Here is a 12714-nt window from a genome sequence, read left to right on the forward strand (position 1 = left end):
TATATTTTATACATAGCTATTCTTGTAAATGTTATGTACTAATGTACAATTTATAGTTTGTTTATGTACAGAGGAGTTAGCAGAATCATCTAAAAGCTTAAAGCTAAAGCATATAATTTCCTTGTGTGTACCTTTCTAGTCTCAGATGGTGTTTGTGTTTCATTTCTTCTAGAAGGTACCATATTGGCCAGTTTTTAAAAATAGAAATTTTCTTCCATCTTGTACCTGTGGGTTAGTTGGGTACAAGATGGTAATGTACATTTTTGCATCCTCAGAAATCCATTTGATGTGAATTTTCTGCCTCCATTTAGATTTTGCTGAGATTACATTTTACCTAATGAAAGTCTTAGCTTTGTAAAAGAACACCCTTTGATTTGTAAATTTTGCTGTAAAAAAAAAGTTTAGATTTTCTATTAGTGTTCTTCCTCTGGTTGATGTTTTCAGTGTAAGTAGCAAATCAGTGAAAGAGCTGAGGACTGTGGGTGGTGGTGGGAGTGTATGTATGTGTGACGTCCGTGACTCAACTAAAAGTAGTGACATAGGTTATGTGCTAGTTTAACACCCAGAATGCTAGATTTTAGTATTCATAATTTTCTTAGTAGATATGCTTACCAACATAATCACAGAAAGGTTTATATGAAATAAAAAAAAAATCTTAACATTTTGACTTTAAAATTGGACACTTAAAAAACTTTCAGATTTGGGGCACATGGGTGGCTCACTTGTTAAGCATCTGCCTTTGGCTCAGGTCATGATCCCAGGGTCCTAGGATCAAGCCCCATGTCAGGCTCCCTGCTCAGCGGGAGCGGGGAGCCTGCTTCACCCTCTCCCACTCCCCCTGCTTGTGTTCCCTCTCTCACTGTGTCTCTGTCGAATAAATAAAATCTTCAAAAAATAAACAAATCAGTGAACAAACAAACTTTCAAATTCATTAAGCTTGCATTTTACTTTTCCTAAAATCCATTATAAGTTTAAAGTATATAGTTTAGGAGCATTTATTCTATAACTTTGTAGCAACAGGTTAGCTGAAGAAAAAAATCTGTCAAATTTGGCAATGGTTCAGAAAATATGTGAACCTGTCACTGTAAGCAGTCTCAAAGGGCGAAATGCTTTACAGGAGCTAATTAACCTTAGAAAATAATTACACAAATATGCAAATGTTGTTTAGATAATTCCATGTGTTATCAGCTCAGGTAGTCCATCATAAATGCAGACCTTGCAGTGCCTAGGTAGTAGAATCTGGCATACGTGATAAGGCTTTGGTTAGTGCATCACTTCTGTTTGGCATTTCACAATTAATGATGGCAAGAGTACATCAGGAAATCCAACCTGTACTCTGAGTACAGCCCAGTTCCACAGTGTAAATATCCTATGCATTCTGCCACCAGCAAACTCTAATTAACAGATTAGCTGCTTTTCTTTTCATGTGCTTTGTATATTTATATATTCTAAATTCATCCAACTTGAAGTTAATCAATACAAAATGACCTCTGGTGTGAAATTCACGGAGAAACCTATGGAGAAGATTTAGTATGCTTGCATTTCTGTAATTAAAGCATATCAGGTAGTCTTCCTTATTGAAATGTTTTTGGTTTCCAAATACAGTGCTGGTAATACACCGTCTCTGGATTATGGTTTGTAAATGTGTAATGGCTGTGGACATAGTGTGGGCTGCAGGTTGGAAATGACACAAATTTACCTAAGAACACTATCATCTCATTCATAAAAGTTGGATTTTAGTAATACAGTATGTAAGAACTATATGGTAAAAACCACTCTAAATTTATTGCTTCCTGTGCTACCACTATTGTGCTTAACTGTTGTAGGGGGCAGCAAATATTTGGCAGAATTTGTTTTATCTTAAAATGGTGGGATCTGGCGCTCTTAAAAAGTGAATTGTAGAAAGCTATAATTTTGTGAAAGCTTTGGGAAATAGTCACATTTGAAAGGCAATTCTTTTATAGCTAAGATTTATCTCCCTTATCACCTGTTTTTTTAAAATAACATCTTTCTTTAAGTTTTTTATTTAAACTCAAGTTGGTTAATATACAGCGTAATATTATACTTTTTATCCAAAAGAGAATCTACCTTCTAATTGCTTATATTCTAGAAGGAAGGAAGAAGTGACATGGCAGATTAAAGAAATAGCAGGATAGAGAAGAACCAGGGAAATTGTACAGGATTCAGTTTAAGCTAACTGGCTAATGGTAGAAGTGACAGGTGAACTTGAGCCAACAATATTTTTCAGTAGTTTTAAACATAAGCAGGTTAGTAATATATGTAAATAGATGTATATTTTCTCTATATTTCTTGTAAGATATTGTGGATCAAAAGTTAGCAAAATTTTCTCCCTTTCTACATGAGAATTTGATCTTTAGTTAACTTTCTAGCTCTGTATCCCTGGAAGCTTGGTAGGGTGGTATCTTAAATTGGTTTTCCCAGGAAATAGATTCTGAAGGTGCATGCAGGAAGTTTGTTGGGGAGTTCTCTTGGAATCAGCACCTGTAGGGGAGTTTAAAAAATAGAATTCGGCAGAAGAGGTTGAATTGCAGTACAGTAGCAACAAAGGCCTCATCTAACTCCATGTGGATCTCTGGATCTGAGATGGCTTTTCAGAGATATCTTGCCTTGAGGCAAGAGCTAGAGCCTTTACATAAGATCCATGTCATTTTGACCCATCATGGGGTGTAAGTTGCCTCAGAGATGGGATTGTAACTTCAAGCTAGATAACTTTCTTTGGCTGAGAACAGTTCCTAGAGTATGCCTCATCTAAAGGTATCAGCTGCTAACACTTGCAACAACTCTGGAAATGAGTACTGTATAACTAAGGGGATTCTTGGAAGCATACTGTAGCATCTACAGTAAGTGCACAGTTGCTAGGGAACATTGCCTATGGTAGAAAATGACCCCTGATTGATAAACTGCTTCTGAATTAGAGGAAATTATAATGGATTATAAATACCAAAGCTTTGATCTTCCCTGAGGCTAATAACTCTTATAATTGGGCATGTCCCTTAACAGGCAGGGATCCTGGAAGCCTGTGCTTGGAAGAGGTTATTAGTTTCTGTGTGATATAAGACTTCTAAGGCAGGATAACTCTTGCATCTGCCTAAGGTGAGTCTGACTCCCTGCCAAACTAATATTCCATGGTCCAAAGACAATAACTCTTGGAAGGCTGTCTGATCTGCTACAGGAGCTGCTACAAGGCTCCCACTAAAAAGGAATGGCTGGTGCTTCCCTGTATATTTTAGGGGTTGATAGATGGCAGGTGTGGTTCAGAATAGTCTTGTGTAATTATTTAGTTGTGACCATAGATGGTCCCCCTTAACTGGGTATTGTAGGCATTTTTTTCAGTTGCATCTCAGTTCTTAACAGTTGGTTTTAAAATCTAAAGCTAGAGAGTAATATGATAACCTTAAAATCAGGCTGAAAATGTTTAAGCACTTGGGGCACATGGATACTTGAGCTTTCTTTTTCTTACTGCTGACAGGCCACTCTTAACAGGTATTCACTCCGTAGATGTTGAGGGAAAGACTCAGCTATGATACTAATCTCTGAAAACAGTAGTCTTATTTGTGAATGGTGGAAAGAACTGTTGGTTCTTAGCTCTCCATTACTCACAGATGGGTCCTTTGGGCCTCATTGGCAATTTTCTTCATATCCTATGAGTCACAAAGTTTTGCTGATTCTTCCTTTATAATGACTCATTCTGTCCCTTCTTTTCCATTCACTCTGTTGTCACCCTGAGTAGTATTTATAGTCTTTATCACTTCATATATGAATTACTGAACTGCTTACTACCGTGGATGTGTTCTCTGTTTTTAAGTTTTGCCTAATCTGAGCTGCACCATAAGATCCCAGACTGAATTTCATGGTAGAACTTTGTCTATGGTTTTCAGACTAAGCTCTTCTGTGACATACAGTTGAGTTATATCTCAGTAAACCCTACTGTAGGTTGAAAATGTCGTAAATCAAAAATGCATTTAATGCACCTAACCTACGGAACATCATAGCTTAGCCTTGCCCACTTTAAACATGGTCAGGATACTTACATTAACTTAGAGTTGGGCAAAATCATGTAACACAAAGCCTATTTTATAATTTATAAACATGTGTATATGTTTTATATTTTATAGTAAAGTGTAATTTATTGAATACTGTACTTAAAGTGAAAAACAGGAAGGTTGTATAGATACAGAATGGTTGTTGAGTGTATTGGTTATTTACCCTAGTGATTGTGTGGCCAACAGAGCTGTGGCTCACTGCCTCTACCCAGCATCATGACAGAGTATTGTACCACAGATTGCTAGCTGAGAAAAAGATAGAAGTTCAAAATTGGGAGTATAGTTTCTACTGAATACGTATTTTTTCGTACCACCGTAAGGTCAAAAAAAATCATTAAGTCAAACCATTGTAAGGTAACCATCTGTATTAATATGTAACCCAGATCTTCCTGGAGTATGAATACGGTTCCTGGAAATAGTGAGAAGAAAGGCTTGAAAGGTAGATGTAGAGAAGATGTTGGCTAAGAGTTCCAGTTATTTTGTACACATTGGGGACCAGTTCAGTAAATGGCTTTTAGGGCTGGAGAGTGGTTGATCGGGGCCAGGCTTCCAAAAGATAGATCTGGCAACACAGTAAAGGGAAAAATCTACTAGAAATGAGAGTAGTTAGACATCTTGTAGGAGGACCCAAAGTGATCTGGGAATGGAAAGGATGAGACAGATTGGGTCTCAATGGTGTCAAGGAAGACTTGGTAACTATGAGAGGAAAGCAGGAAGGACCTCACTGAGGGCAGATAGTAAGGATTTATTACAGGTCCATTGGACTGGATGTTGAGACAGTCTGCCAGGAATAGAGAAAGTAGTACTTCTTACAAATTGCTACCCCTTATAACTTTAAGTGTTAACATTCTTATAAAATTACAAACACATTAAAGGTCAGAATCATGGCTTACTTTTCATCATCCTTACATTTCTACTACTAGCACAAAGCCTAATGGGAACAGAGTAATCTCCTCTATGTTTTTATTCTCTCCATATAAAGAAAGATGTTTAGATCCAACAAGTTATGTAAGCTAGTTAGTTCTGCCTACTGTCAGCAGGTAGAACTTCTGTTACCCGTCTTCCTGTTTTGTTTTTACATTTCTTTCTTTGTAAGATACAATTAGGGTGACTAGATGTGTGCATTTTCTCTGGGTAATCCCAGTTTAGACTTGTTCTTCTCATACAATAACTAATAGTACCTTTCTTCACTCTTAAAAGTTTGTATAGTAAATTCTATGGTCTCTCTACATACATGTACAGAAAAGTGCTAAGTTTGTATTAGTCAGTTTAACTTTAAAGAATACATCTGTGTAACTACTACTCCAGTCAAGAAATGCAACACTGCCAGCCAGTAGAAGTCTATTTCCTGTTCACAACTCTGTCTCTCGTCCTTAGAGTTAACCACTATGCTGATTTTTATGATAACCATTTCCTACTTTTTAAACTAATAGAAGCTAAATTATTAAAACCAAAAATACCCTGCATGGATTTCTTTCCAATTATCCTTCTTTTATTTATTTTATATACTTTAACTGTGGGTAATTTCACATGTATGTTATTAATAGGTTTCTTTAAAAGTGATTTGTATTTTAGTATATGACTACAAGATTGTAAGCAATCATTCTGAAGATAAATGTTGTATTTTCATCATTTATTTATTACACTAATTTAATGATTTAATGAACAAGGCAGAGCTCTTGGCCTCAAGACTTTGATAATCTAACAAGCAATTACAATACAAATTATTCATTATAATAATGGGAGCATGCACAAGATGTTGTAGGACATTACCCAGCCTTGGGGGTGATAGGGAAGACTTTTGACAGAAGTTGATGTCTTGTTTGAGTTTGAAAAAGAAGTAGGAATTGTGCAGGGTGAGGTGAGGGCAGAGCACAGGACTCACTTTCTAAACAAAGGAAATAGCACAGAGAAAAGAAAGTTTGGCACAATTAGGTTACTGGAAGTTGTTCCCTGCAGTTAGAACACAGAGAGTGTTCTCTGTGATCTCCTGCCAGGGGAAAAGGGTGTCTTTTGGATCACCTTATATTGCAGAGCAGTGGTAAGAGATGCAGTTAAAGGTGGAAGCCAGATTATGAAAGGTCTTAAATGTCATATTAAGTTTGAACTCGATCTTGAGGGCAGTGATTCCGCTTTGAAGCATCTAATAAGAAGTGAGTAACTTGGCAGCATGTTCATATTTGCATTTTTAGAAGTTCATTACTGCTACAGAATTAGAACATTCACATAGGCAATCCTAAAGGCAGTAAAAATGGGCTGGGAACCATTGTAGTCATTCACTTGTGAAATGATAGTGGTTTGAGCTAAGCCAGAGGGAATGAGAACAGAGAGAAGTGGTTGGATTTAGGATACAGCTGGGGACAAAATAAGTGAGATTTTTATGATTCATTATATGTAGAATTTGAGCAAGAGAACAATAAAAGATGCCCAGATATTGCCTGGAAGTGGGGAGCAAAGGTGGTGACAGGTTTGTAGAGGAAATTTCTAGTGCAGTGTTGAACTGGTTGAGGTTGAAATATCTGTGGGACATCAAGAAGTAAATGACTATCAAGCACTTGGATATATGGGTTTGGAGCATTGAAGAAAAATTTGGGATGCAACTAGACATGAGGGAACAATAGCTTCTAGGTGGCAAGGGAAGTCATGTTTTGGACCTTAATAGGATATTATACAGTTTCGAAGATGGAAAATGTGAATAAATTATCTTCATTGTCTAATACCATGACATTTTTAGGGAGTTAGTCTTTGGTGTTAAAGCTTCAAAGATATACTCATACAAAATGTTTTCATGCTCTTTAGTTTTTATCAGTTTGTTCTTTGGGGCTTTTTCCCCCCACATTATCCAGGTTTTAGCTTTAACCACAACATGTGTCAACTATTCAAATAAATATAACAAAATGAAATTATTATAGAATCGTTAGAATTAGGGGCGCCTGGGTGGCTCAGTGGGTTAAAGCCTCTGCTTTCGGCTCAGGTCATGATCTCAGGTTCCTGGGATCGAGCCCCGCGTCGGGCTCTCTGCTCAGCAGGGAGCCTGCTTCCTCCTCTCTCTCTGCCTGCCTCGCTGCCTACTTGTGATCTCTGTCTGTCAAATAAATAAATAAAATCTTTAAAAAAAAAAAAAAAAAAAAAAAAAAAGAATCGTTAGAATTAAAGCAAGAGGCATATATTTATTAGGGTTTAGCAGGCTAGGGGAAATATAGAAGCCCCCAGGTTTATATGTTTAGATTTCTCCCAGTTCTACAAATAAAATGTGTATGGAAAATACTTTTACAAAAACGTCTATTTTTAAATAATTTAAATAGAGAATATTTGTTAGTCATTTTCTGCTTATATTCAGCTTATAGAGATACTTAAAATATTTGTTAGTAATTTTCTGCTTACTTTTAGCTTATAGAGATACTTAAAATTTTATAAATCAAATGATTTAGCTGTATATTTCTTATAATAGAAATATTTTCAGATATAAATGTAGAAATGTAGCTGAATTTTTTAGTGTTATACTCTCCTATCATGAGACCACTGTAACTTTCTGCTTTGCAATTCCAAAGTATATACATACATATTTTAATATCTTAGATATACCAGAATGCAATTTCCCCTCAAAATATGGTTATTTTGAGTATTTTGTTTCTGAAGATCATGGTAGCAATTAAGCTTAGCAGTAATTTACTAATACTTGAATACTTTAATTTATTCTCTAATTTGAATTTTCAGTAGTAGTTCTTTTGTATTGATATTATTTTCAATGATCTATAACCATCTTATTTCTTAGGCTATGTAAGCAAGCATATAATTTAATTTTTGATTACTATGATAATAATTACATACAGTGCATTATACATGATAGTTGTTTTCTTTCTAGGAAAATGGTTCTCCTGAAGAACATGCAATCTATGTGTGGGACCATTTCATAGCTCAGTCTGCAGCTGAGAATGTGTTTTTTGTTGCTCACAGCTATGGAGGACTTGCTTTCGTTGAACTGGTGAGTGCACATGTAACTCTGTTTTAATTCCCAAACTCTTTACAGGCTTATCCTCCCCACTCACTTTTAATTGATATCATTACTTAAATTACTTTAAGAAGGGTAAAAACAAAATATTGCGAGTAAACAGTTTTATAATATTTGGAAGAGCGAGCATATTTATTTATTTTATTGTGGCAGAGCTTTTCAGTGCTAACCAGAAAGCTTTTTGCCTCTTCTTTATTTGCATATTACTTCTTAATTTCTGTTGTAGAGCATTTTCATAGATTTGATGATACTTATGTTTCCTGTGTTATATGTACAACTATTGAAGCATGTGTTATTTGTAAACTGTTTAAAATTTCAAGAGACCTTTTGAATATTGGAGACTCTTTTCTTTAACTTTTATCTCCACAAGTCAGTACTTGATACTTGATCAGAGTTCATATAATTCATATTTAAACCATTAGAAGGTTTCCATTAATCTGCTAAGTGGAGTTCATTGTTTGGCCGTAAAAATCTTTGCATTTCAAAGTAACCTGATTTTTGGAGTTAAGGTTGTGTACATTATAGAAAAAATTATCAAGATTTAAAAATTTTGTCTGTATCATATGCAATGTTATAAGTGCCACACCTTGTGCCAGTATGAGTGGCTAATGGGATATAATCAATACAAAAAATGCACTGATGAAGAATTTATGCCTCCATGTCCATAAACCTTCTGTTACAGGGAAGTAACAGTGCTATAATAAAGTGATAAATTTGATAAAAGTGCATTTGGCAATTTTAAATCCAAGTAGCCTAACGTGGACATTAAAAACAGGACCAGCATTGTTGTCTAACTTCTGGTTGAAAACTTTGGTGTGCATTTGTCTTTGTTGTGGAAATTAAATATATTTTCATGGCCTTTTCAACCTCCCCATACCTTCTTGCTCACCCGCATGATTTAGATATAAAACTGGTCATGACACCTGGGAATATCTTAGTTGACCTAACTTCACAAATGGCTTATGTACTCTTAAGATCGATAAATAAGTAAATCTTTTATTAAATGGATTTCACTTTTTAGAAGTTATTCTCAAGTACTTTTAATTCTGCTGCATTTATTTATTTTAATATGTAGTAGATATTTTAAGGTAGCTCTTTAACATACTAATTGTGAATGTTGTCTTTCAGTTCTTTTAGCCCCTACAGATATATATATCTATACACACACACACACACACACACACACACAACATATATATGTACCTTACATTTTCTTTGTAAGCCATAAATTACTTAAAACTTGAAATTTCATTGGCTTTGTAGAGTAACTTAAAATGTGTCTGAAAGCCTGCAGGACTACCCAAATTCCAGATTACTATAAAACATAAATCCCCCCCCCTTTTTTTTTTTAACTCTAAGGCAGTTTATAAATGCCTTTTGTGCCTCAAATTTGGAATTTAAGTGAATATTGGATAGTTTTTTAAATGAACTTAAGATGACAGAGTAACAGATGACCAGTGTGTCAGTCCTATTTTGCCTGTCCTTCTTGTCACACACTGGTGGATATTTCTCTACTTTTGTTCCACTTTAATATAAAGCACACAGATGTTTCAGAACAAGACTTGACTTCTGACCTTGAGGCTATTAGGGTCAGGGTCCTCAGGGCCTGTGAAATTATCACAAGCTGAGCTAAAGTTTTTCTCCATCACAGGAAGTAACCAGTAAGTAAGAAGTTAAAAAGGAGCTTTGTCAGAGAGACAAGATGGTCTCAGTAAGGGTCAGCTTCTGTAGTCTGCTGTCTCTGCAGGAGGTGCATGCATGGGAGGAGGAATATAATATAACCACTGGCACATCACATATCTGTCAGGCAACACCAGGACTGAGAAGTCTATTTAATGTAATGTACCTTGTTTAGGTTTGAAAATATTAATGGCGATTATCTCAACTTCATAATACTTGCTACTTTTTGTGAAGTAACTTTAATGGGGGTATGTTATTAGGGGCGTACACATGGTGGCAGATGAAGAAAAAGTGGTTCCTGACCTGATAATACAGATTCCGCTAAGCAAATAACAATAACTAAAACCACTAAGGAGTTTTACATAAATTTTTGACAAAGCTTGATTAATACTATGTTTAAGGCCATTATCTTTCTACTTAATTTCAAAAGGATTTTTAAAAGATAGCATAGTTAGACAACAAACCCATTGAAATGGTTTTAAACCTTTGCTTTCTCCCAAAAGTTGAATACTCTTCTTTCCTATTTTCCCTGATATTCTTTGGGGAAAAGTCACAGTGTTTAAAATGTTGGCAAATATTTATTCTCTCAGGATTTTTTAACATGAGTGTAATGCTTGAAATTGTTTTACATGGATTCAAAATTTTAATGTTAACTTTACAAGAAAGTGAATTGTGGACATCTTAAATTATGTTTTAGAATTTTGTCACAATAGTACATTGTACACATCAGGCGTTAAATCCTTTCAGTCAAGTTTGACTGTTTTTGAATTATCATAAAATTTTACTCCTGCTTAAACGCTCTCTACGTACTCCCTCACTCTCTCTTGCAATCTCGCTATCTCTCTTTGTCTCTATCTCTTTCCACCCCCCTTCTTTTTGGAGCAGTCTTAGTTTGTAGTATCATGTTTGAATGCATGGAGTTTGTTTTTCTACCACTCTCATATTCTCATATTATAAAATGTATCTTGCCATTTAATTAAATTAAAATTGTGTATAATTGTTTAATATTAAATGTGCTGCTAATAGATATCTGAAAATAAATTACTTTTACATTTAGAGCACAAAATATTTGTGGGACTTTCATATTTTTCTAATTGTTGTTTTTGAAAACTGAGAACATTTATGATTATATCCTATTTTAAATTGTTGAGTTTCTCCTGAAAAATGTATTATAATAAGAGGTTTATTTTCAAAACCAATGCTCATTTTATGGTAGTAAATCTTGGACCTAACCTCATAAAAACAGTATACAGTTTACTAAAATAATGAGAAAAGTGATATTAAAAATATCCTTTTCACTGCATTTATAATCACCATATGGTAACAACCCAAATTTTTAATGCTCTAAATTTTCTGTGATCCTTGTAAAAATAGCTGTTAAGACAGCTCTGGTAGCAGTTCCAGCATTCACTCATTAAAGACAAAAGGGAAGACGGAAAGAACTATTTATTTTTATGAATTGGTAATGAATTTTAAAAAGTAATGTATCTGTCCAATGTTATCTTTTCTGCATATTGAAATAGATTCAGTATAAAAACTTACAGTTATTAAACCTTCATTTACAAAGTCTTTAATTTCTGTTTTTAGAAATTCTCTTATATATGAAAGAATAAGTAGTCATAACTAAAACACATTTACCAAATTCATTCAGGAAGACGTCTACAAATAATGAAGCTTACTTTTGCATTATATTAGTTGTTAAAAATTAACTGGCATTAAAAACAATACATTTTTAAGGTTTTCATCATCTCTTTCACTAGCCACTTTAATAAAGTGATTCCATTGCTTACATTGTTGGTCATTTCAAAGTGCCTTGCTCTTGTCTTTCTAGCTGATAGTTTGACAAAATCAAGCAACCTTAAAATTTTCTTATATTCAGAAAGAAGTTAGCTTTCACTTGTCAATGCCCAGTTTCCAGTCTCAGCTCACCTTACCTTCCATGTTTGCAGTGTTCAGTAAATCAATTTGCATTCAGATTTCTTTCTTTAGCCAAAGTGAAAGTGTTGATGCTTTTTTTATAAAACACATTAAACAATTTTAGTAAATGTATTTCATTAGTTTATTGAATCATCTTAGCTGATATAAAATTATCATTTTTCTTCTGGCTTTTATTTCCTTTTCCATATTATTAGTGATACGTTCACAACCACCACTAAAAACATCACTTAAAATGTGTGAAAACTGCTCCTTTTGAAAGTGTATCTCTACCCACTTTTGATTTTGGTTTTTCCATGCTTGTCAGCACTTGATTGGCACCTCACTTGCATGTGAATTAAGGAATGAAGGGAACGCTATTTCCCTGCCATTGTTCCATGCTGGGCTCCCTAGCCTTCAGGCAACCTAAGCTGACCTTCAGCAGCTGATAGAGGACTAGTTTTTGGACATAACTGTGTGAGGACACTTAAGCTCAGTCTATTTTGGGTCAGTCTTTTAAAAAAAAAAAAAAAAACAAAAAAAACGCCTGAAGCATGATTTGGATTTACGCTGAAGAGAAAATGGAATGCGACTAAAAGTATTTGGGTTTACCTTCAGGGACATCAGCTAACTATGACCTAAAAGAAGCATCAGTTACATTTTGTCTACAAGAACGAAGTAAATTAGATATTGGTACTAATGTGATCAGTGAGAAAAGCTACTGGGAATCAAGAATTGAGGAGAGGTAGAATAAGCAAGGGATAAAGCAAAGAAAAATTGAGCCATCATAGTATCAGAATAATTCAGGCCAAAAAGACTTCTTACAGACCTACTTTAAAATGTTGGTAGTAGAGCAAAAATAAGTTGCCGTTTAAAATATAACTTGAATTTCTGATTTGGTTGCCTACATGATACAAACAGCATGTTAATGTATGGGATGGTTACAACTTGTGTGGGATGCCCTCTTAATTTTTGAGTTATTTTATAGGAAGATGGTTTAGTTTATGTTAACTGTTCTGTATGCTTCTAAAGAGAAGAATCGGA

At 34.7% G+C, this 12714-nt stretch overlaps 1 protein-coding gene across 1 annotated transcript in view; it reads left to right on the plus strand.

Moving 5' to 3' along the window:
• Positions 1-12714, plus strand: part of ARB2A (ARB2 cotranscriptional regulator A) — a 427333-nt gene that overhangs the window by 226153 nt on the left and 188466 nt on the right. Inside the window, exon 7 of the mRNA XM_080803670.1 lies at positions 7930-8049. Coding sequence (XP_080659796.1) covers positions 7930-8049 — 120 coding nt within the window. The remainder of the gene's footprint in view (positions 1-7929; positions 8050-12714) is intronic.

Source organism: Martes martes, assembly GCF_963455335.1.
Source record: "Martes martes genome assembly, chromosome: 5".
In the NCBI taxonomy this organism is placed as follows: Eukaryota; Metazoa; Chordata; class Mammalia; order Carnivora; family Mustelidae; genus Martes; species Martes martes.